Here is a 25,326-nt window from a genome sequence, read left to right on the forward strand (position 1 = left end):
GTATTATAGAATGCTACTGACGATTTACCCCTAAAAATAATGAAAACCATGACAGAGACAGGTTTGCCATTTTGAGGGGATATATAGCATAAGGTATCCTACAAAATCCTAAAAAAAATCATCCTTGATCACTGTCGCATTAAACTAGCGACACTTTGACATTCCGAGAAAAGTAAGAAGGCCGGGTCTGCTTTGCCTACGAACCTTCCGCGCAGGCTGCATTGTCTATAGTTACGCCCCTGGCACACATGCACATTTTCTAACACAGCACAGGTACACTCAATAAAAGCCATTAGCAAATTAACAAAATACACCTTTTTCAACCACAAATAAGAGATACATAACAGCGACTTCACGCAGAGGCTCTGGCTTAGGGACCCCCTGAGCTCATGGGCCCCTGGGCCTGGGCCCGGTAGGCCCGTTTGTTAATTCATCCCTGCACTCCACCTACCCTTTTCCCATTTATACTAATACATTTTTTACTAGTAATTTTTTTACTAAAAAAAAGTTCTAAATTAAGTTTGGGGTTTTCTGTTCTCATTATGTTGCTTCCCTATGAGCCAGGGTCGTAACAACATCGATGACCAAGACAGTGACTGGTTGCTGACATAAGACCCATGTGTATTTCAGGTGCCAAGTAACAAACAAAAAAACTCACAGCTGAATTCTGCACTGCCAACTCATTGTTATGAATTTCTTTGTTCTCTGCGACTAATCGAAAAATCTCCTAGTTTTTGCTATTGTTGCAACAAGGAACCAGGAGTAACCAGGAAATGTTTGGTCTTTGCCTTTTAAATATCAGTTTACCATCCATTTCTGCCCCGGTGTCTCACTCTGACTCCCCCTTCCCACTCCTCTAATAAACAGCTGGGATCAGTCTAAAGGGCATTTTCACCACAAACAGAGCAAGTGTGATTCTGCACAGAGCAGAGCCAAGTTAAACCAAGCGATCCTCCCAGAAGAGAACATGTGAACATGTAATCACACATCACTGAGCAAGCCTATGGGAGAGATCAGGAGTTTTTGGACATGTCTGTAGTGTAGGGAATCAGGTGTCAAGTCTGCTTAAGTTACTTTGAGCTGAGTGTGTTGTTTACCACACAGTGGCATTTTTCTAATAATTTGGCAACCAACTGAATCTTTTGCAGCTAACTTATTCTGTCATCATAGTTTGTTTATTCAGAAAATCCCAGCCCCAATGCGACCCCTTTAAACATACCGGTGATCTTAAATAGCCGGTGGCATGGTCAAACACATAGTAGAAATCACAGACCATCTGGTATCGATACCTGTCTCAGTAATCTTACACCTGTCAATGTTCAGCCACAGCCAGTATCCTTTCCTGTCACAGAATCCCTACAGAAATTGGCTCTTTTTAATGTCAGATCATTAGCTAACAGATCCTTTCTGGTTAATGATCTAATAATTGACAGGAAGTTGCATTGTATGCTATTGAAACTTGAATAACGAGCAGTAATGACGTAGCAACACTGATAGAGGCTTGTCCCCCAAACTATAGTTTTTTTCAGTCAGTCAGAGAAAACCGGAAGGGAGGAGGGATTGCAGCCATTTTCTCTGCACAGAAGGCTGAAGCAAAGTTCACTGAGGAAACTAGGCTCACAGTTCACTGCAATATATACAAAGAGGCCATAACTGCCTATATCAAAGCAATATGTCTGGAAAGAAAGGATTACTTTTCCAAGGTTATTACAGAGAATGCTGCAAATTCTAGAATATTATTGTCCACTATCGACGAGTTACTCCACACTGCCCCCACTCCTCTGTAGTCCTCCGCATCAAAATGTGAAGAACTCACTGTTTTTCAATAACAGGATAACTTCAATTAGAGCCAGTATTATTTCTTGTGTAAACACAGATGGCCTCAGAAAACACTGTGAAGGAATCAGAATTTAAGGTTCAGAGTTAATAATGAGTTAATAATGATATACCTTATTCAATAATTCAATGTATCTTATATGTAGTTGTAATTGTGCTTTTATTTGGACTTAGGTTAGAATGTGAGGTGTGAAAGGTTTCAGCAAATGGCTCAGAGACTTGTGTCTCCAAGGCCTCATGAATACAGGGTGACACCCCTTATACTCAGAGGGCATTTAACTGAAACGTTTCAATGGCTTTTTAGAAGAGTCTTAGGTGAAGCCTTGAGTGATACATCTGTCTCTGTCTCCCTTGGTTGCGCACCATTGTACAAGATTAAACCTGTTTCCTGAACTGATCATAACTCAGACTAAGTCTCCAATATATGGTATACAAATAATACTATCAAATGGAGGTTCTACCGAGATACATTTCTTGTATTTGCTGAGAGTTCAGTTGCTGTAAGATTTCTCATCATCCCGGTTGGCAGAGCATTTTGGTAAGTACGGAAAGATACCGTTGGACTTGGTGGAAATGCTAACAGATTTTCTGTGAAAATACCACTGTTATACTATATTATAACAGGCCTCTATTTTAGCTCTGGCGTTAGTTGCGGTTGCGGATTTTAGCCAAGAACTCGATGGAATGCCGGTCTGATGGAAAGGGTGTTGGTTTATTCTCTGTAAAAGACCTCGAGCACACACAACACGCTACGATGGAGAGAGAGAAGGAGAGATTAGGAGATATGGTCCATAGTGTAGTTTCTCTTCTTTGTTGGCCTTGTCTTCAAAGGCTGCAATGTCTCCTCAATGCTCCTTGCTCCGTTCTCTTACCACACGTAGCAGTTAGTGTCTCTACGATGACCCTTTCTTCAACACAACACACTCAGCATACAAGTTACATTTTAGTTATAGTCAATAGAATACACAACTTAGCATAATGGGTGTGTCTGTGGTCTGGTTCACGGTGTAAGTTGGGGCCATGCTGGGCATTGGGTCTACCTATATATGAAAAGGTGTGAATGTCAGCAGACAGGGAGGGTCCTGATGACCATTTGTGTGTTAATGAAGGTGGCAAAAATGTGATACATTCTTGTGGGGGAGGAATTCATACGAGTTGAAAGTATATGAAAAACAACTAAATCTAACAGTACTATTCTAATTCATAGTGCTTACCTGATCTTGGGAAATATAGGCAATAGATTCCCGTCATTTCTAACAGGCAGCCCACTGCTTAGAGATAGACAACTCGAGTGTTAAATCAGAAATCGGAGTAACTCTCCACTGTTCTGAAATACACTCCACGGATTTACCAAAGTTCCACGGACTTACCAAAGTTCCGTTCGGGCTCTATAAAAGAGCTCCACGAGCATCTGGTCCAACGCAGACGGAGCTGTTGGTTGGCCATTTGCCTCCATGGATCTTTTTTTTTTTTGCCGCTCAGATATTTAATCCCAAGAGAATATAAATGCTTGTGGTCAAAACGGGTGTTTGAAAGAGGATCTTCAGCTTTAGAATTGAATTTAGAAATAGTTTTAAGTTAATTTGTAAATTGTTTAAGTTCAATTGTGGAGACAAGTCCTTTGTTATAGCCAGCCAGGATTCAAGTCATAAAGTTCAGTGTAGTGTGTGTGTAGTGTGTGTAGTGTGTGTGTGTGTGTGTGTGTGTGTTTGTGATATCTCACAATAACCCTGCTTAATCTCATCAGATCAACTATCAGGTGATATCAGGGATTTGTGATACCTGCAAGAACCTCTTAAATACCATTTAATATCATATCATTGAATAATATTATTGTAATTTGGATTTGTCATTTGGAGTAGGAGTTGATGTGTTGCAGTTATAAAATCACTGGTTCTTATCGTCTTTAGGCACTTAATTAGATTAGATTAGATTAGATTCAACTTTATTGTCATTGCACCACAGAGTACAAGTACTGAGACAACGAAATCAATAAGAGGCAGTGGGAATATATTATGACAGTGCATAAGGCAGAGGACAGTTAACATATTTCTGGCAACAAGACAGCGCTATGTTCCGACGGGAGCTTATGGCTATAAAAACCTTCTGTCCCCTGCCTCTCTCTCTCTCTCTCTCTCTCTCTCACTGCTCGTGCATTAGAGTGAGTATCGGGCCGAATTTTTCTGTCCGAGCGTGGCCCGAGCCCGACAGCCTTTAAAATATTTTGTCCGAACCCGACCAGAGCCCGACGGAGTCAATGTCTCAACTGTTCATACTAATGACACATTTACGTAAGTTTTTTATGAAAAGCCTGCCTTTATTAAACTCAACAGATAAATGCACTCGCTCACACAAACAAGCGCTGTTCCACCTCACACACCACGTACATCCTCTCCGAGGGAAAGAAAGAGCCTAAACAGGATGTGGTAAGACCGACTCTGCTTGTGGTTTTTACAGCTCTTACTTACACCTCACAACCAGAGTTAGGGGGGTTACCGCCAGCGATGTTATCACAACCGTGTTAACATAACGTAGTCGTCGCATGCTGTGTATGATTGAAACTATATATATTATATTGTAGTAATGAATATTTATAATCCGTGTAAGGATCTCCCACTAGAGTATCTTGAGGGAATAATTCGAGACGAGGTTGGGGGGTACAGTCTTTAATGCACATAACACTCTGTGGGGCAGTGTATCCACTGACTGAAATAGTGTGGTGATGGAGGAGTTTATGGACAAGATTTAATGTGAGCACAGGGACACTGACCCTGCTGGACCTAACACGCGTGTCTGACTCATTACCTGGGGTGTCAGTGGGAGATGTGGGGGGGCTCTACAGCAGGGAGAGAACAGTTTCATCATGTGTACAAAAGGAGTAGACATCTATAGGGAGGAGAGTTGGTCACCAGGGAGATGGTGCTGGGAAAAGACAGACGGGGGAAAGTTCAATCAGATATGTGAAGTATGTTTAGAACACATTCAAATACTAAGAGATGTATATGACTACAAGTGAATGTAAAAGCCTTATCTGACGCCTTATCTGCTGTATAAAAGATGAAATGGGTAGAGCCATGGTGGTCACCGGACTTTACTGAAGATATTTAAACACGCAATAGGGCATTTAGAGTGCTCCATTGACCCTCACCTCAGAAAAGGTGCTTGAGTATCAGAGGGAAAGGGCAAGAAGGACCATTAAGGCTGCAGAAAGGTTAGTGCTGGAGAGAGCAATGCACACACATAGGTGACAGTGTACAGGTGGAGGTGGTATGGGGTGTGATTAAGAAGATGATGGAGGTGTTTAAAATGAGAAGAATTCCAGTCCTAGTGGAGAACAGTGACATAATAACAGAGATGTTGGAGACTGCATCTGCAAAGGCCCATAGCTCAGATAACTCTAGGGAGGCGTGGGGGGCACACAGACAAGCACTTATGAGGCAGTGGGGGAATGGCAGTGAGAAACAAACTGAGTTTGGGAGTGCTATTGATAAAGATATATAAGTACTGTTCACACGTCTCCAGGCCAGGATGAAGTATGTTACATTTTGCTGAAATACATATCTGATGCTCAATAAAGTGTTAGATATATTTAAAGTAACAGTATGCAACAATTGTACCTTAAAATAACAGCTTGAAAAAAATTGTGCCGCTACAATGACTTTTAATATGGCGATTTGCGCCTCCGCCATTGCCATCGGGGGTCTGTGGGGAAATAACTCCGCTATGTAGGATTCTGAGGCCGCCCGATCTGGGGGCGGATGTACTTCGACCTGCTTCCTGGCAGTGATTACGCAATGTCATATAGTGCCAGTCCACGCTCGCAGCTACAGTATAAACGAGAAGCCAGCGAAGTCTCATCAGTATTCATCATGGAGAACGCACCAAAGAAACAGAAGAAGACAATGTCTGATGAAGCAAAGAAGAGAAAAAGAGAGGCCGACAGAGCAAGAGATCGGACTAGGGTCACAATCGGAACAGCTTTTACTTGTTGGAGAGAGCTGAAAGACACATTTGGATACAAGTTCGATTCACAGCTAGCCATCTTTCTGCTGGATTAGTAAGTAGTTTGTACTGTCTCTTGCTTGATGTTTGACTGTGTTATCAAAGTTGTTGACTCGCTAGTTTGTCATACTCGAGGAAAGCACATTCCAATAGGTTTTGCTAGGCTTTAGGGTGACCAGATTTTAGTTTTCTAAAAAAGAGGACTTCGTCGCTGGGGGAGGGTGCGGGGTCCAGCATGCTTAACACTAGGATACCCTGCCTTCTCCCCTGCGACGAAGTGTCCTCTTTTTCACAAACTCAAATATGGTCACCCTATTATAACACTTTTGGACATTGATGCTAGGTTTACGTCCTCTTTTTTGTCCAGGTAAAAGAGGACTTGTCCTCCCGGGTAAAATAGGACGTCTGGTCACCCTAGCTTAGCCGCTATCAAGACATCTCGTTAGCGATATCAGACATCTTGTTATATAACACGCTTGGACAATGATGCTAGTAATAATCGAGTAGCTAGTAATAACGTCGTATACACTTCTTTGTAATGTTATTGTGATCGCTATCTGGCTAACTTGCCACCCAAGCTCCACTAGTCTCAGGATATTCCAGATATTTCCAAGGAATTTAGCGATAGTTGACTTTGTCTGTTAGCATTCCCTTACAGCCAGTTGGTCTGTGGTTCATGTTTCGTTAGCTTAGTATGCTACTTGTGTGTTACCTGACTTGAATGCCGTGATTTGTGAAAACATATATAAAGATGTAGCGGCAAACATACTGAATTGGTTCTTTCTATCAAAAGCGGTAGGGAATGTCTACTCCCAGCAAGGGACATGCACAGCCACCACCGCCGCCTGTATCTAGTATTTCAGAAGAGTCCGACCGAGATGGGTATGTATCTTAGAACTGCGTTTCTAAACCAGCCATGCAGGACATTGTAAGTTGTGACTGACTTATTTATCTTTTGAATCAGGGACAAATAATTCGCTATGCAAGGTGTTCAACCGTTGGGCAAAGAAACCGAAGCGATTGGTGTGCTAGAATCTAGGTGAGTTCGTCTTACAACTGCGACCGTAATGCATTGTTTTGTTGATGAATATATTTATTTAGATTCGTTTTATATTCACAGCATGCACTCCTTGAGCATTGCTGAAGAGCAGCAGCATGACTCTCTGGATGAGGAGGAGGCGAATTATATGAGGAATAGCATGTAAGTCTTGCACATGAAACCATCTTAGTTCGTGTTCTTTTGTGCTTCAAGTTTATGGTGTTGTGGGTGTGTGTGTTTTGTAAATCATTTTTATTTACAGTATTGACATGGATGATTGCTGGGAGGATCCTAATCAGAAGGGCTTGGAAGAAGATTGGGACAGCTCTGATGAAGACTATAGTCCTTTTCTTCATCTACGGTATGTTTCAGTTTCTAGTTGCATTTCAGGTTGAACTACTGCTATGTTGAAGGGTGCAATCACAAATATTTTGGTCTTTCAGGAGAAGACAACGTTTTAGGAGAACATGATGCAGTTGTTCCTTTTTGATCTTCAAATTGATTCTATGTACATATCTTGCTGCTTTGCAGTGCCCCAGCTATGACTGCCAACATCAACCAACTCCTGGAGATAAGCATGGATAAAGCCGTGCTTGATGTGGCAACACCCAATCCTCCAGGTGAGGACATACAAGAAACTCCAGAACAACAAAAAGTTTCAGGTATGCCCCTATAGTTATGCAAATGCTAGTATTTGTCATACATTTGCACTTATGATCATATTTCAGAACTTTTTTTGTCTGTCTTGTAGAACCATTACCAATACAATAATTGTATAACTCTGGGTGATTTTCCATGTTTGTTTTGTGTGCAAAATCAGCTGCTTAGGCCTGACTGCTAAGCACATTATAATTGAAATTGAAATGAAGCCTCATCTGATACTTTTCCTGGAGTAGCATCTAGTGGTGAGAAGTGTGTCACTGACTGGGCCTTTCGGGTTATGTATGTGTTTTTCAGGACAACTTCAGATTTGGAGAATTTCTAAAACCACATACTCATGTATGCAGGAAAGCGGTTTGCCTACAGCCCCCCTGTTTACAAAACCCAGACATTGCTTGCAGCAATTGATTACAACTATCACAACCACCGCATTCCTGCACGTGGCAAGGATGGACACCGAATGTAAGCTTTGCTATAACAGTAGTGTACTACCAAAAAATAATTCATTAGTTCTTACCTAAACAGTTGTGGAATTGTGCAATTACTTTACTTTACTAGGTACAGACAGTACTTCAACAAGAAGTCCGAGCACTGGAATGTATATGTGTTGAAGGAGAGCAAAGGCTACCATTACATTCCAGACCTGCAGAAGGCCATCCTTGCTGAGAGGCTGGGAAGTGGAATGGGCCTTCCCAGAATACAGGGTCTAAGGCCTGATGATCCCAGGCGCTTGGGTTTGCTTGCCGCAACGCAGCCTCCATCCACATTTGAACTTGTCACGGTTCAGGTTTCACGGGGAGAGGGTGGTGCCCAAAGTGAATTCTAAACTATTCCATTCTTTCATAGCTGTGTATGTAAATAATTTGCAAATAATTCAAGAGTCGTAAAAAGAAATATTTTTTTATTTATATGTAAATAAAAAACAATGAACATCAAACTGTACATGTTTTGACATTGAACATAAATAACAAAACTATTTACACCAAACGGTGCACCCTGAAGCCAACATATTGACCCAAGGGGTCAGGAAATGCAGTTCTTATCTTCCAAACGCAGCAGCTCGGAATAATAACCCTATTGCCTTCACCCAAGCGGCCATGCTGCCACAGTACAAATTGGCGGTATGCCGCATGTCTGTACTGTCGCTGCTCCACCCCTGGTTCCTGTTCGTCATCAACAGCAAACACATCGTTCCATGCAGCCCATGCCAGCCGTAAAACGCACGGGTCAAGAACATATAACTGCATATGTGCCATGCTGCTGACGGAGTTTTCAGGGGCCTGGCGGCAGCAGAGCCTTTCTTGGTCTCCATCTCCCTGCAATTACTGCAGGTGCACCAATGTAAAGGTCCCTACCTGTCTCTACCTCAGAAGAGGCAGATGTTGACAATGACGTCGATTCCTGCAATAAAACCATAGAAAAAAACTTGTTGACATCCAAACCTCATACACCATTAGCCATGCATGAATTATCCTTTCGAATTTAGCTAATACAGTGTTATAATAAACTGTTTCTACTGTCTTTGACGTTAGCTATTGTGATCTGTCCTATGTCGATAAAACATTATTGATGTATTGTGATGTACATCCCTGCCTATGTAATTAATGAAAGAATAGGCTGTAGCCTTATCAGTGTCATCCCTGTCTCACGGAGATTTGTAGTTTTAGTTAGGGTGACCAGATTTTAGTTTGTGAAAAAGAGGACACTTCGTTGCGGGGGAGGGGTAGTGTATAGCCCTCCCCTGCGACGAAATTTACCAAAGGCTCAGAATGATCGTATTTAGAGGATAATTATCGTACATCTGCCAGCACTGACAAGGCTATCGACCATTGACAGTTCTCTCTACAGTCAGAGCTCGCGCAAGAAGGTAGAACGTAAGGGAAATACCCTTTCCAAACCTTGTAAGGGCGTAATAACTAGTTTGTGAAAGACCCAGATAAACACAGATATCCGACAAGGCAAAATCCCGGACGTTTTTGGAATCCCTGCTGGACGCATTTTTTAGGTCTCGAAAGAGGACCTGTCCGGGTAACAGAGCACGTCTGGTCACCCTATTTTAGTAGATGCCAAAAGTCATCGACCGTCTCAGACTAGAATGCAAATCAGTGTCTCACACGCCAAGGATTTCACACGTTAGTCTTAGTCAATCACACGCAAGGTAAGCTTTAGAAGTTTACAACCTTGGAAACCTAACTTCGCTAGCTTGTAATGAATTACATGTTCCAATGTAAATTATGAATATGTAGCGTTTTGGTGTTGTCAACTATATTGTATTTGATCACACAATGTATAGGCTGAAAACGCGATCGGTATTTCATCTAAACTAAATGTTGTCATTCTTTTAGTTATGTTAGCATTGATCTCCGATATCACAATGAATAAAACTATGCAGTCATATTTATGTAAAATCTTTGAATATTCTTACCTTATCGGTTGACATAATTTGTTGGTTTCTGACTTCGTCTGGTCATCAATACAAGTGTATGCGAGGCTGCATCTATCGTAACTGGGTATTTACGACACTGAAGTAAACGTTAAATACCTCCAAACCTTAAGGGGGAGCTCCAAGGGAAAAACTCCTTAATGCTGCTTTAAAGTCTTGACAGCGCGTTTGGCCAGTGCAGGCTACTCTGTGCACAGTCCTATCCAGAAATATGGATAGGACTTCTGATTGAATTCAATTTTAATGGATCCACTTGTTGCAACTTCAATGAGGCTCTCCTGTTCAGATGCTGGTAAGGAAGCAGGCACAGCAGAAAAGGGATACCGAATCCAACTGTCCGACTCGTCAGTTTCCGCGCAGTTGTGCAGCCAGCTCACTGAGGTGCATTGTAATGTCGCGTTTGACACTGTCTGTCACACCGAGGTGATTTGCACACAAAAAAATCATGCAACGACGGAAAGAACTCTGTTTTGTTGTTGTTCATGCAGTCTACCCAGAGCTTCGACTTCTTTATCATAGCCTCAATTTTATCTCGTACATTGAATACGGTTGCGGAGAGCCCCTGTAATCCGAGATTAAGTTAATTCAGATGAGAAAAAATATCACCAAGATAAACTAGTCGTGTAAGAAACTCTTCATTATGCAAATGTTTCAACCACTTGTCCATGTTCGTGCAGCAATCAGAACGAGCTCCCGCTTCCCTACACAGGGCATAAGCAAGTGTAATTCTGACGAGGGAGCTAACCGTTGTGCCTATGTTGACTATAACGGTCACTAACCTACCTGTAGCTATTTTTGGCAGTGTAATTATTTCGCTGAATATGGGTATACATGAGTATTTTTGGCAATGCGACTTGGCTATTCAGACTATTTAAGATTTCATGTCTATGTATAGCTCAGTGTGAAAATGTAATGGGCTTTTTCACTTCGAAAACGCAAATCAAATGTTCTCCCCGCGTACCCCCTGAACCACTTTGCGTACCCCTGGGGGTACGCGTACCCCAGTTTGGGAACCGATGCCGTAGCGTAAGACTTGCACAGCAGCGCTGAACCGCAAATATGTGTACATTTTCCTGCTATGGTCCAGCAGCTTTAACAGTATCAATTCAATCTCGTCAATGTTAGGTCTGCAACTGCAACTGAATGTAGTCAGCGCGTGCTTGTGTTAAGCCCGAATTATAGATCTGCGTCGGTGTCCGTCCGGACACATAGCCACGCCTTGGCAACACCCTTCCCCGTGGTGGAACGCCCATCCGAGCCCATCCGAGCCCTTCGGAGAGCTGGACGGACACTGACGTGCACCTCTCGATTTTTGTAACTTTTTCGATACCAACGGATAGCGACGGATACCCCCTTGGCTGTGATTGGTCCGCTAACGAAATCATTTCCTAACGACATCATTTCCGGAATCTCACATTTCCTGTTTCAATCCCTATCTGTTCCTATTCTGTTATAGAGTGTGGATCAGCCGAATATTTCTGTCCGAGCCCGGCCTGCGTCCGACAGAGTAGTGCCCGAGCCAGACAGCCATTCAAATGTATTGTCGGAATCCAACCAGACATAGTCAATGTCTCAACTGTTCATACTAATGACACATTTACGTATGTTTTTTTTATGAATAGCCTGTAGACCGTCTCACAAGCTTCTTCTAGTTGATTATGAACAAACATAACAGAAGAGGTCTGAAGATATTTCTGAAACACTTATAAGGACGCTCAAATGACCGCGAATTCATAGGAGAGAATACTATCCCATTCTCACAGGAGACATCACAGCAATCGGAGCATATTTGTCAAACGCGATAAAAGATAGCCCTGCTCTGAAATATTCCCATTCCATACTGAATATTCTGTTTAGATCAAAGGTTTGTTTTTCGACACCGTGATATTTCAGATGATGGAACAGTTGAAATGAATGCTCATATACAAAAGCTAACCTTAACGTGAAGTGGAGTTAACTTGCAGCCAACACCATTGCATTACAAACCCTAACACACACACATAATGAGAAAGTAGGCTTATTACACCTGGCGATTATCTCGCCTTTTATCTACCATCTTTGAATAATGTAACTTATAAACACGTCGTTTTAAAGCGCTGTGGCCGTCCTGAAAAGATGTGTCAATAAATGAATTTAATCCATAGAATCCACGTTGACTTCACTACTTATTAAGATATTGTAACAAATCACGGAAGTGTGGAATATTTGTTATGGCTTTTAATTAAACACTAAACACAATACAATGTCAAAATGGCACGGGCTTTATGCCCTGCTACAAGTTATCACGAACAGACTGTGCTACCGTCACACACCTGTATAAACTCCGTCCCAACACAGAACAACGACATGCAATTAGAACAGTAAGGAACATTGTTAAAGAACATCTTTGGGCGCTGCATCATAGACATGTATATATGTCTATGCGCTGCATCACATCGAGAAAAGTATGTGCCCGCCGCACGGCATTATGGGGCGACTATGCCAAGTTAAATATGGAATGTTCAATGCCTTATCGCGCTGACTTGTCCCAGCCCTACCCCAGCCCGACAGCAAGTAAAATATTTAGTCCGAACCCCAATGAGTCAATGTCTCAACTGTTCATACTACTGACACATTTACATACGTTTCTTAAGAATAGCCTGCCTTTATTAAACTCGAGCATCAACAGATGAATGATAAATGCACTGGCTCACACAAACAAGCCCCGTTAAACGCACAAGCGCGCACAAAAGGGATATAAGCATATTGAAATGAATTATTCACATTGCAAGAACGGAATGAAATGGCCTACACATTACACACGCTATGCATCTGATATGCCTAAATAAAACTCACGTTATATGCTACACCAGAAGAGGCGCGAATAAAACAAGTCTTACCATTGAAGATTATCTTTTTTCTTGACACATTCCTTATAAAAGTATCTACATAGTCCAACCATCGATGTTTAATCCATGTTGTGGAGAAAGAGGATGGCATCAATCATATTTCATTAAAGCTTCACACTTCTTACATTGGACATATCAAACAGCCTCATTAGAATCCGCATAGAATATGATGCCATCCGACAGAAATATCTCCATAGGCCTACAGTAAATTTCCCCTCGAGTGTCGTTTTAAACTCTCCAGATGACAGTTTCTTTTTTTTTTAAACTTTAAGTGCACAAAGTTCGTTATAAAACGATCTACATAGTCCAACAATCGAGGTCTAATCCATTTACATTTAGTCATTTAGCCGACGCTTTTGTACAGGGGAGAAGCATGTGAAGCAAACACGTTTACTTGACTACTTATTAAGATATTTAAATATGGAATGTTCAATGCCTTGACTACTAAGCAGAAATATCTCCATACAGTAGATTCCCCCTCGTTTTGCATCGTTTTAAACTCTCCAGATGACAGTTTATTTTTTAACTTATTCCCTGATACCATTTTGCCTCCTGTAATCGCGTTGTCACAGCTAGGACATAAAAAAAATCCCCGCACACAAGAAGGCTATTATCCTAAATGTGATTTATTTTAGTCTCAAAAACCAACTTCTCCATCACGTGAGGCAGACACGTTGACTTGACTACTTATTAAGATATTTAAATATGGAATGTTCAATGCCTTATCACGCTTATGTTTGAAAGCCATTGTTTTCAGCTTGCAGGTGCTTTTGCCTCTGGCCCAGTTTGTCGGTTTTGACGTTCATCTCTCTCCCCCAACCATCCAGGTTTAATAAATCCGCGTTGACTACTAAGCAGAAATATCTCCATACAGTAGATTCCCCCTCGTTTTGTATTCTTTTAAACTCTCCAGATGACAGTTTATTTTTTAACTTCTTCCCTGATACCAGTTTGCCTCCTGTAATCAGGTTGTCACAGATATTTATTTGCCCAGTCAGCTTGTTGGTCTTGACGTTCAGATGTTGCGCCTAAACTATCATATCGTCTCGTCACATGATCAAATAGAGACTTGACATTGGACAACAGCATACATATTACCCAGCAATCATCATTACAAATCTGAATATGACAAAAAATACCAAAGAAAATGAGATAGTATTCATTTCATTGAATCGTTTTTAATAGTTTCTATAGTGTATGTAAGATAAGCATATCATTTTGTTATAGATTGCTACTATTTTTCACACAAATAATACCTACCATGATGGAGATAAGTTTGCCTTTTCAAGTGAATATATAGCGTTAGACAGACTATTCATTGTAATGTAGTGTGTCTCAAAGACCCATGTGACTACACCTGTTGCTCTTAATGACGTGACGGCTGCGCTCAAGCTGGCGGCCATAAGGCCATTTAAGAGGGGGGGGAGAAAAACGAGGGGGAAGAAGGAAAAAGGGAGAAAAGAGAGGAGAAAGAGAGAAGAAAAGAAGAAAGGAGAAAGAAGGAAGAAAATTAGGGTGTTTCCGCATCCATATCTATCTGAGAAATGCATTTCTAACTGCTTAAATACACATATGAAATTTCTGAATGTTTTAAATTATTTGGACACGCCATAGACGGGATACGAACCGACGACTCTAGGTTTCGTTCTATTCGCATCCGCTCCGCAGACGGGATACGAACCTAGGACTTTGGGGATTCTAAGTTTCGTTTTATTCACATCCTCTCCGCGGATATTTATATCAAATTAAGAGTCAAATTAAGAATTCTATAAGTGCATTTCCCCTAACTTACATAACACATAAAATTAGTATAATTGACACAATAGGATACAAATCAGCAACACAAAATAATACAAATAACAATGACATAACTCAACACCCCCACTATATATATATATATATATATATATAAATGTCTATATATATATGTCTCATACACATATATTCGTGTTCTGTATGTGTAATAATTATTTATTTCTTCTCACACATACCTGTACCTGAAGGACCAGAATGTCCACTGCCAAGGGATCATCGCATGCAGATCTTTCCATCATTTTCAGTGTTTTTATAATTTGTATTGACTTGTTAATAACATGCAATGTTACTTTTATTAATGTTGTCATTGGCATCATCCCCATTTATTATTTTCAACATCATCATTATTATCATTACTGTTATTATTGTTATCAGTTTGCTGTTTTAACACAGATTGTCATTAAAAACACCCCCTTGTACAGCAACACAGGTCACAGACAACACTCAGAATCAGAAATGGTTATACAAATGTTTATTTGCCACAAGCAGACTGGATACAGGACTGTAGGCACAGATTCACTGTACATAGAACCCCACTAGGCGATAGGCATAAAGCCAACTAATGGCCAACCATGTCGAACATGAAAACCCCCACACAATGTCCACACAAAAGCAAGATACATGCCTTCTCCCCAAAAGGTATTATCAGTTTGCAATACTTAAACCACGCCCCACATATAGAATCCACAGAAAAAATAACACTGCAATAGATCAACCCGTAACCAAAGAGGAGTCATCCCAATCCAGTATACAATCCAGACAGCAACTCGCTACCGGCCAGTGTGGCAGGGACCCGCTTTGTCACTTTCAAGCGTGGAGACGGTTCTGCGCTGGTCCATCCACCACGAACGCTCCCAAGTAGCACTCCGATGACGCGCAGCTCTCCCCCACGAGGAATTTCCAACTACAGAGGGACACAATACAAACAAACAAACACTTAGAGCAGCCCAAACGCCATTAAGTTGGGAGATCCAGTGACAAACTAAATGACCAGTGTGGTGGAAGAAAGAACCTCCCTTTTGCCTGGTAGCTGGAGAGTGTTGAGCAGTGTGTGAGTGTGTGTGCATGTGTTCTACCGGCATCTCTGTCTTTTAGGCCTTCTCTGTGTAGAGAGTTGAGGTGTGCGAGCGTGCGTGCGTGCGTCTGTGTGTCCGTTCCTGGCTGTGCCTGCCTACGTCTGTGTGGCGTGCCTGCCTGCCTGCCTGCCTGCCTGCCTGCCTGTGTCTGCGCGGCGTGCGTGCCTGTCTGTCTGTGCGGCGTGCCTGCCTGTGTGTCTGTGCGTGCCCGCTTGTGTGTGTCTGTGCGTCCTGGCCTGGGTATGTGCGTGTGTCTGTGCGTGCGTGTGTCTGTGCGTGCCCGCTTGTGTGTGTCTGTGCGTCCTGGCCTGGGTATGTGCGTGTGTCTGTGCGTGCCCGCTTGTGTGTGTCTGTGCGTCCTGGCCTGGGTATGTGCGTGTGTCTGTGCGTGCGTGTTATACCTGCATTTATGTCTTGTAGGCCTTCTCTGTCTAGAGTCTGAAGCACTTCCCCGGCCAGACTCTGGCTCTCCCTGCCTTCCGCTGGGCTGGTGCTTTTCTGATGACCGTCACCAGCAACGACTCCACCCCGATACGGGGGTTTGACACCTGTACACACAGACACGCACGCACAGACACGCACGCACAGACACACGCACGCACACATTCAATTAGTTCCCTTGATATGAACTAAAGAGGCAGGCAGCAACAGCAACTCCAAAATAAACTGGGTAGGTGTGTTACCTTCCTGCCAATGGTAATCAACTCTGTGTCTGCCATCATCTTGTGTGACTTTAAAGATGTTGCCTTTGGTGACATATGCATACACATTGTTTTTAATGCATGACAATAACATAAATGCAAGTACATGAAGAGCAGAGCATCTTCCTTGTTATATTAATAACCCTATGAAAAAACACAGTGGTGGCAAAAGCCACATAGTGTTTGAAACACAGCTCATTTATTAACCACACTACATATAACTAACAGATAACATTAGCAAAGGCTTTGCTGATGAGAACGAGTGAAATTCCATGACATCAACAGTGAGAGTAGCTACCTAAACATGTGTAAAAGAGACTGTATTCATATGACTACCTCCCAATATATTCGTTTATACATCTGAATTTAAACGATCGATAGAAAATACTGATTCACAGTCCAAACATTCTCATTCTCATTCATTCATAGCCCTCGTAAAAGCCCCGTTAATATAGCGAACTTCCAGTCAGATAAGGTAGTGTTTGTAACGTAGCTAGATGGCTAAATACATCGATACGACAACATAAAACAACGGGTGAAATGAATCATAACCTAAGTTATATCATACAGCACTAACAGATAACATTAGCAATGGAAACGCTGATGAGAACTAGCGGAATTCCAGTCAGCTAACAGAGTGTTTCTAGCGAAATTCCAGTCAGATAACAGAGAGTGTTTGTAAGGTTGAAAGCTAGCTAAACACAAAAGGTGAAATTAGTTCAGTATCTAACAGCAGCGTATTACATGTGTAAATACTCACCATGTCGATAATCTGCCTCGGTTGATTCCTTAAGCATCCGGCTAGCTTCACTCTTTGAATTACCCGCCCCCTCAGGTCTAGCATAAGCAATGTAACGTCGCCTTCCAGAATTTCTGCCGTGTGCCTGACGTCGCTCTCCAGGATTTCTGCCGTGATTGGTGAAATGTTTTCGACTGTGCGAACGTGATTGGCTCCAATTGTTTTAGAATCTGCGGACGTGATTGACTGAAGCTGAAACATTTAGCTGGCCTTGCAGTCGGCAGCGGAGGGAGAAGCTGGCGGCCATAAGGCCATTTAAGAGGGGGGGGAGAAAAACGAGGGGGAAGAAGGAAAAAGGGAGAAAAGAGAGGAGAAAGAGAGAAGAAAAGAAGAAAGGAGAAAGAAGGAAGAAAATTAGGGTGTTTCCGCATCCATATCTATCTGAGAAATGCATTTCTAACTGCTTAAATACACATATGAAATTTCTGAATGTTTTAAATTATTTGGACACGCCATAGACGGGATACGAACCGACGACTCTAGGTTTCGTTCTATTCGCATCCGCTCCGCAGACGGGATACGAACCTAGGACTTTGGGGATTCTAAGTTTCGTTTTATTCACATCCTCTCCGCGGATATTTATATCAAATTAAGAGTCAAATTAAGAATTCTATAAGTGCATTTCCCCTAACTTACATAACACATAAAATTAGTATAATTGACACAATAGGATACAAATCAGCAACACAAAATAATACAAATAACAATGACATAACTCAACACCCCCACTATATATATATATATATATATATATAAATGTCTATATATATATGTCTCATACACATATATTCGTGTTCTGTATGTGTAATAATTATTTATTTCTTCTCACACATACCTGTACCTGAAGGACCAGAATGTCCACTGCCAAGGGATCATCGCATGCAGATCTTTCCATCATTTTCAGTGTTTTTATAATTTGTATTGACTTGTTAATAACATGCAATGTTACTTTTATTAATGTTGTCATTGGCATCATCCCCATTTATTATTTTCAACATCATCATTATTATCATTACTGTTATTATTGTTATCAGTTTGCTGTTTTAACACAGATTGTCATTAAAAACACCCCCTTGTACAGCAACACAGGTCACAGACAACACTCAGAATCAGAAATGGTTATACAAATGTTTATTTGCCACAAGCAGACTGGATACAGGACTGTAGGCACAGATTCACTGTACATAGAACCCCACTAGGCGATAGGCATAAAGCCAACTAATGGCCAACCATGTCGAACATGAAAACCCCCACACAATGTCCACACAAAAGCAAGATACATGCCTTCTCCCCAAAAGGTATTATCAGTTTGCAATACTTAAACCACGCCCCACATATAGAATCCACAGAAAAAATAACACTGCAATAGATCAACCCGTAACCAAAGAGGAGTCATCCCAATCCAGTATACAATCCAGACAGCAACTCGCTACCGGCCAGTGTGGCAGGGACCCGCTTTGTCACTTTCAAGCGTGGAGACGGTTCTGCGCTGGTCCATCCACCACGAACGCTCCCAAGTAGCACTCCGATGACGCGCAGCTCTCCCCCACGAGGAATTTCCAACTACAGAGGGACACAATACAAACAAACAAACACTTAGAGCAGCCCAAACGCCATTAAGTTGGGAGATCCAGTGACAAACTAAATGACCAGTGTGGTGGAAGAAAGAACCTCCCTTTTGCCTGGTAGCTGGAGAGTGTTGAGCAGTGTGTGAGTGTGTGTGCATGTGTTCTACCGGCATCTCTGTCTTTTAGGCCTTCTCTGTGTAGAGAGTTGAGGTGTGCGAGCGTGCGTGCGTGCGTCTGTGTGTCCGTTCCTGGCTGTGCCTGCCTACGTCTGTGTGGCGTGCCTGCCTGCCTGCCTGCCTGCCTGCCTGCCTGTGTCTGCGCGGCGTGCGTGCCTGTCTGTCTGTGCGGCGTGCCTGCCTGTGTGTCTGTGCGTGCCCGCTTGTGTGTGTCTGTGCGTCCTGGCCTGGGTATGTGCGTGTGTCTGTGCGTGCGTGTGTCTGTGCGTGCCCGCTTGTGTGTGTCTGTGCGTCCTGGCCTGGGTATGTGCGTGTGTCTGTGCGTGCCCGCTTGTGTGTGTCTGTGCGTCCTGGCCTGGGTATGTGCGTGTGTCTGTGCGTGCGTGTTATACCTGCATTTATGTCTTGTAGGCCTTCTCTGTCTAGAGTCTGAAGCACTTCCCCGGCCAGACTCTGGCTCTCCCTGCCTTCCGCTGGGCTGGTGCTTTTCTGATGACCGTCACCAGCAACGACTCCACCCCGATACGGGGGTTTGACACCTGTACACACAGACACGCACGCACAGACACGCACGCACAGACACACGCACGCACACATTCAATTAGTTCCCTTGATATGAACTAAAGAGGCAGGCAGCAACAGCAACTCCAAAATAAACTGGGTAGGTGTGTTACCTTCCTGCCAATGGTAATCAACTCTGTGTCTGCCATCATCTTGTGTGACTTTAAAGATGTTGCCTTTGGTGACATATGCATACACATTGTTTTTAATGCATGACAATAACATAAATGCAAGTACATGAAGAGCAGAGCATCTTCCTTGTTATATTAATAACCCTATGAAAAAACACAGTGGTGGCAAAAGCCACATAGTGTTTGAAACACAGCTCATTTATTAACCACACTACATATAACTAACAGATAACATTAGCAAAGGCTTTGCTGATGAGAACGAGTGAAATTCCATGACATCAACAGTGAGAGTAGCTACCTAAACATGTGTAAAAGAGACTGTATTCATATGACTACCTCCCAATATATTCGTTTATACATCTGAATTTAAACGATCGATAGAAAATACTGATTCACAGTCCAAACATTCTCATTCTCATTCATTCATAGCCCTCGTAAAAGCCCCGTTAATATAGCGAACTTCCAGTCAGATAAGGTAGTGTTTGTAACGTAGCTAGATGGCTAAATACATCGATACGACAACATAAAACAACGGGTGAAATGAATCATAACCTAAGTTATATCATACAGCACTAACAGATAACATTAGCAATGGAAACGCTGATGAGAACTAGCGGAATTCCAGTCAGCTAACAGAGTGTTTCTAGCGAAATTCCAGTCAGATAACAGAGAGTGTTTGTAAGGTTGAAAGCTAGCTAAACACAAAAGGTGAAATTAGTTCAGTATCTAACAGCAGCGTATTACATGTGTAAATACTCACCATGTCGATAATCTGCCTCGGTTGATTCCTTAAGCATCCGGCTAGCTTCACTCTTTGAATTACCCGCCCCCTCAGGTCTAGCATAAGCAATGTAACGTCGCCTTCCAGAATTTCTGCCGTGTGCCTGACGTCGCTCTCCAGGATTTCTGCCGTGATTGGTGAAATGTTTTCGACTGTGCGAACGTGATTGGCTCCAATTGTTTTAGAATCTGCGGACGTGATTGACTGAAGCTGAAACATTTAGCTGGCCTTGCAGTCGGCAGCGGAGGGAGATACACAATCGACGAATTCTATCACTCAAAGAGGTCGCGTAGTAGCTCGTCTGTGACTTTTAAACCGCTGCTCCACCCACTGTTCAACTTACACTCTTCCAAATGGAGAGGAAAGTAGAGAGTTGAAGTGTATGAAGTCTAACCGCGATTGCTAACTAACCTTAATGCAATAGTCTATTAAACTACGGATTCACTTTTTCATTTAGTGAGAGATCGCTTAATCTTCTACATCGTACTTTCCACGGATTTAGACGCTGTTGCCGACTGCCGCTAAACATAACGACCTAGCAAAGTCGTCTGTTAGGTAAGTCTTTCCCTTTAGCACTTGACAACAGTAACATAAACCCACATCCATAACATTGTGTCTGCATTAGGGGGATTCTTTTTTTTTGTTCTTGCCTTGCAATACTTTTACACTTTTCCTTTCGGGGAGAATAGTGATTTCTAACTGAAAGTAAATCCAAACTGCTCATGTATTCCACAAACAACATGGCTAATTAATCCTCAACAGTTGCACCAGGACGACAGAATAAGTTACCGGCAGAAGAGTCAATTGGTTTCCAAATTATTAAAAATGCAGCTGTGTGGTAAACAACACCCTCAGCTCAAAGTAAGTTCATCTCTGTTACTGATCCCAGCTGTTTATTAGAGGAGTGGGAAGGTGGAGTGAGACACCGGGGCAGAAATGGATGGTGAACTGATACTTAAAAGGCAAAGGCCATTTAGAATGGAATCTCTCACAAACATTTCCTGGTTACTCCTGGTTCCTTGTTGCAAAAACAGCAGAAACTAGGAGATGTATCTATTAGTCAGAGAAAACAAAGATGGTTTGGTTAAAAACGAGTTGGCAGTGCAGAATTCAGCTGTGAAGTTTTTTTAGTTACCCGTCACCAGAAATACACATGGGTCTTATGTCAGTAACCAGTCACTGTGTTGGTCATAGATGTTGTTACAACCCTGGCTCATAGCTCATAGAAGCAACATAATGAGAACACAAAACCCCAAACTTAATTTAGAACTTTATTTATTAGTATAAATGGGAAAAGGGTAGGTGGAGTGTAAACTGCATGTCATGCTGACAGGGAAGCAGCTGCAGAGTGTGTGTGAGAGAGAGAGGGGTGTGGCCAGTTCTTAAAGGCATCTGGCAACTACAGGTGATTACAGATGACACCCAAAGTATCTGAAACAGAGGTAAACAAACAATCAATAACACAAAGCAGCAAACACCAGGCCTATAACAGTGAACCTCAATATTTCACAGTAAAATGATCAACTGTGGCAGCAGCAACAATAGTTTCTTCATCGACTAACAGAAATGTTAGTGCTGTTACCCGGAAGGAGGCATATCATAAGTGAAAGTTTCACTTAACCTATCATTAGTGCCCCATGCCCACCCTACAGGACTTTTACACCTAAAAAAACAGGAGCAAAATAAATCACCCCAGACGCCTCACACCCTGAACACAACCTCTTCAAACTTCTTCCCTTCTGGCAGCCCCTCTGTATGCCACAGCCATTAGACATAATAACAGTGATATCTACTGAGACATACCTGTTCTCCTTATTCTAGTTTTATTTTCTATTACATTTATATCATAATAAAATGTGTGGCATACAAACTGTACAGTACCCTCTTGCCTCTATATCATACAAATGCATCATATTGTCTACTGTTCACACTTACACTTTATGTACAGTGTATTGCTAGTTTTTGTAATTACAATGCTGTATGTAATATGTACAGTATCTAATCTGTATATCATATAGTGTCTGTATATTGTTTTAAGGGCCACCAATGACCAGAGCCAATTTTTTTGTAGGTGGCAACATACCTGGCCAATAAAGACCGATCCATATGACACAATCACATTGTACCAATCTGACACTTATGCATTTGTAGGAGTTGGTATTACAGTTATGTAAAGAAATAGAAAAGCACAAATGAAATGAAAGGGCAAAGAAATAAACTCTGTCTCTTCATTGGTTTGACAGATGCATCTGTGAAACTGTAGGACATGAGTTTGTTGCACAGCTTTGCAAACACCATCTTTACGTCAATTGGAGCCAAACGTGATGAGGAAATCATGGTGAAATTGGTAATTATAGTTCTGATGATCCAGCTGAACATGAATGGGGTCTCTCCTGCCTGTGGTCGAGCTGAATATCTTACAGGGCAGGAATGCTGCCCTATGTGTGGTCCTGGTAAGTAGCAGTAGTAACTGTGTCATAGTACATGACATGCTCTTTCGTTAGAGCATTCTTCATGTTGCATCAACGAGATTAACCCATGTTTGATTTACGTATTAACTACTTATTTTCTCATTAAAGGTTATTATGTGGGGGAACACTGCACTGAGTTTATCAGTACGATATGTGCTCCTTGCCCGTCCTCTACCTACACTGATGCACTCAATGAACTGGGGTCTTGTACATCCTGCACAGTTTGTGACTCGAGTAAGTCAAATATTTCACCAGTTTTGTTTTGCCTTCCTTATTAGTTTATTTTTTGTGCACTGTATGTATATTATTTATGTCAATTCTTTGCACTGTTGATTGCAATTGAAATGTTTGTAATGTCAACTTCATAATCACTGTATATCCTAATATAGGTGCAGGTCTAAGAGTGAAGAGGGCATGCAGCTCCACTTCAGACACACTCTGTGAGCCTCTGGAAGGTCACTACTGTACTGACCCAATCAAAGATGGCTGCCGAGGAGCTGTGGAACACACAAAGTGCTCACCAGGGCAGTACGTCAACCAGACAGGTTAGACAATCCTCTGTAATTACCCTATAGAGACAGAATGACAAAGTTAGAAAAGGAGGTGGATACACACGCACACACACACACACACACACACACACACACACACACACACACACATACTGATGCAGGAACACAAGAAAGGCAACATGTTACAGTTAGATGTTAGATGATTCTACATTAATTATTCTTCACTATATTCACGTGTGTCTTTTAATTAGAGTCATGTTCAAACAGAAATGTTTCTGGTCAACTATGTGTCCTCCAATGCAAACTTTGAGTTCTTGCTGACAGGGGTAGTGGAATTTGTTTCCCAAAAGTTCCAGACACCTGCAAGGTCAGAGTGAGGCTGTTATTTTCTGCCTTCTCTGTGAGCAGACATTATGGCAGTTTCCGTGTCAGAGTAGTCGTCTCATGCATATTCATGTAGGGTTGGGACTATTGATTAACACCCCCTTCTGTCCACCTGGTAGGATACTTGAACTCAGTCTGTTTCAATCCTTGGGGGAGACGTGGGGGAATCTTCATGTGAAACCTTCTTCTCTCCCTTGATATGCATCATTGTAAAAAATTAAATGTTGTTCCTCCATTCATCTGTGGTATTAAAAAATGACCATCAACATGTGTCCATAGTGGATGATGTGTGTTTTCCCTTTATTTCTGTCTGTCCATGCAGGTACAGCATCCACAGATACTGTGTGTGGTGACTGTGTAGGCGACACATACTCAGATGGATCATTCACATCCTGCAGAACACACACACGGTACGTTCATTCATTTGGAATGTTCCAAGGCAAATTATTATTTATTATATTATAAATCAAATTATTATTTATTATATTATCTGATTATACACTAAGTTATTTACTTGTGTATCTAAAACGTAACTATTTATGTGATCTCTGTAGGTGTGAGTTGATTGGACTTGTTGTCCTAAGAGAAGGTTCATCTTCTTATGACACTGATTGTGGCCAAAGACAAAACACTGTTGCCATTGTAGCTGGTATCATAGCTGGTGTTGCAGTCCTAGCTGCTACATGTGGGGCTGTGGCATTTATATGTAATAGAAGGAAGAGGACAAGAAAAGCTCAACCAGGTAAGAATGTTCATGTTTCTTATCATTTAATTATTGTTATTATTAAGGCCTACTGTTATCATGATTAGTAAGGCCTACTGTTATTATGCAGTTGTCGAGAATATTGATAAGCATATGGTTGTCTTGTTTATTCTTCTCTCAACTTTCCAAGAGAGTGTCACCATTCCAGAACATTTACTTCATGACAATGCATATTAAATGTAAACTAACATTTCTGTTTCACAGTCTATTTAAATTTTTCAAATTTGTTTTTATTCATTTGTTTAGAAAGTGGAACACAAGAGAGCTCAGAACATACTACTGTAACAACAGAGGTACAGTTATTCATTTTCATTACATTACATTTAGTCATTTAAAGTGGCACACAAGAGAGGTCAGGCCATACTGTAACAACAGAGGTACAGTTATTCACTAAAGCTTATGGCCATTTCTGTCCTATCTGTGTCAGGTTTTATTGCCTTTCTGATCATAATGTTTGTATTTCTGTAGGAACAAAGTGAACTATGTGTTAGGGTGGCAGCAATCACTCAGAACGGTGTGAATGGTGAGTAGCCTAATTTTTTACCACTCAGTTTCTGACTGAATGTTTCTGCCAGAATCTCATGCGTTCTGCAACACACTATTTTCCTCCAAGAAACAACAGAGACTGAGCAGAGACTGCTGCCCTGAGATGAGTGGGGACCTGCATACCATGATCAGAACACCACTTGCTGGATGAGGATGTCCTGACTCGATCCTGAA

General features: G+C 41.8%; 1 protein-coding gene across 1 annotated transcript in view; it reads left to right on the top strand.

The window, feature by feature from the left end:
- LOC116220241 (tumor necrosis factor receptor superfamily member 14-like) overlaps positions 1–24,675 on the top strand; it is a 59,147-nt gene extending 34,472 nt beyond the window's left edge. Inside the window, exon 5 of the mRNA XM_031565599.1 lies at positions 24,398–24,675. Within this exon, the coding sequence (XP_031421459.1) occupies positions 24,398–24,653 (256 nt within the window). The 3' untranslated portion in view covers positions 24,654–24,675. The remainder of the gene's footprint in view (positions 1–24,397) is intronic.
- The last annotated feature ends 651 nt before the right edge of the window (positions 24,676–25,326 follow it).

This window comes from Clupea harengus, chromosome 4 (genome assembly GCF_900700415.2).
Source record: "Clupea harengus chromosome 4, Ch_v2.0.2, whole genome shotgun sequence".
NCBI classification, from domain to species: Eukaryota; Metazoa; Chordata; class Actinopteri; order Clupeiformes; family Clupeidae; genus Clupea; species Clupea harengus.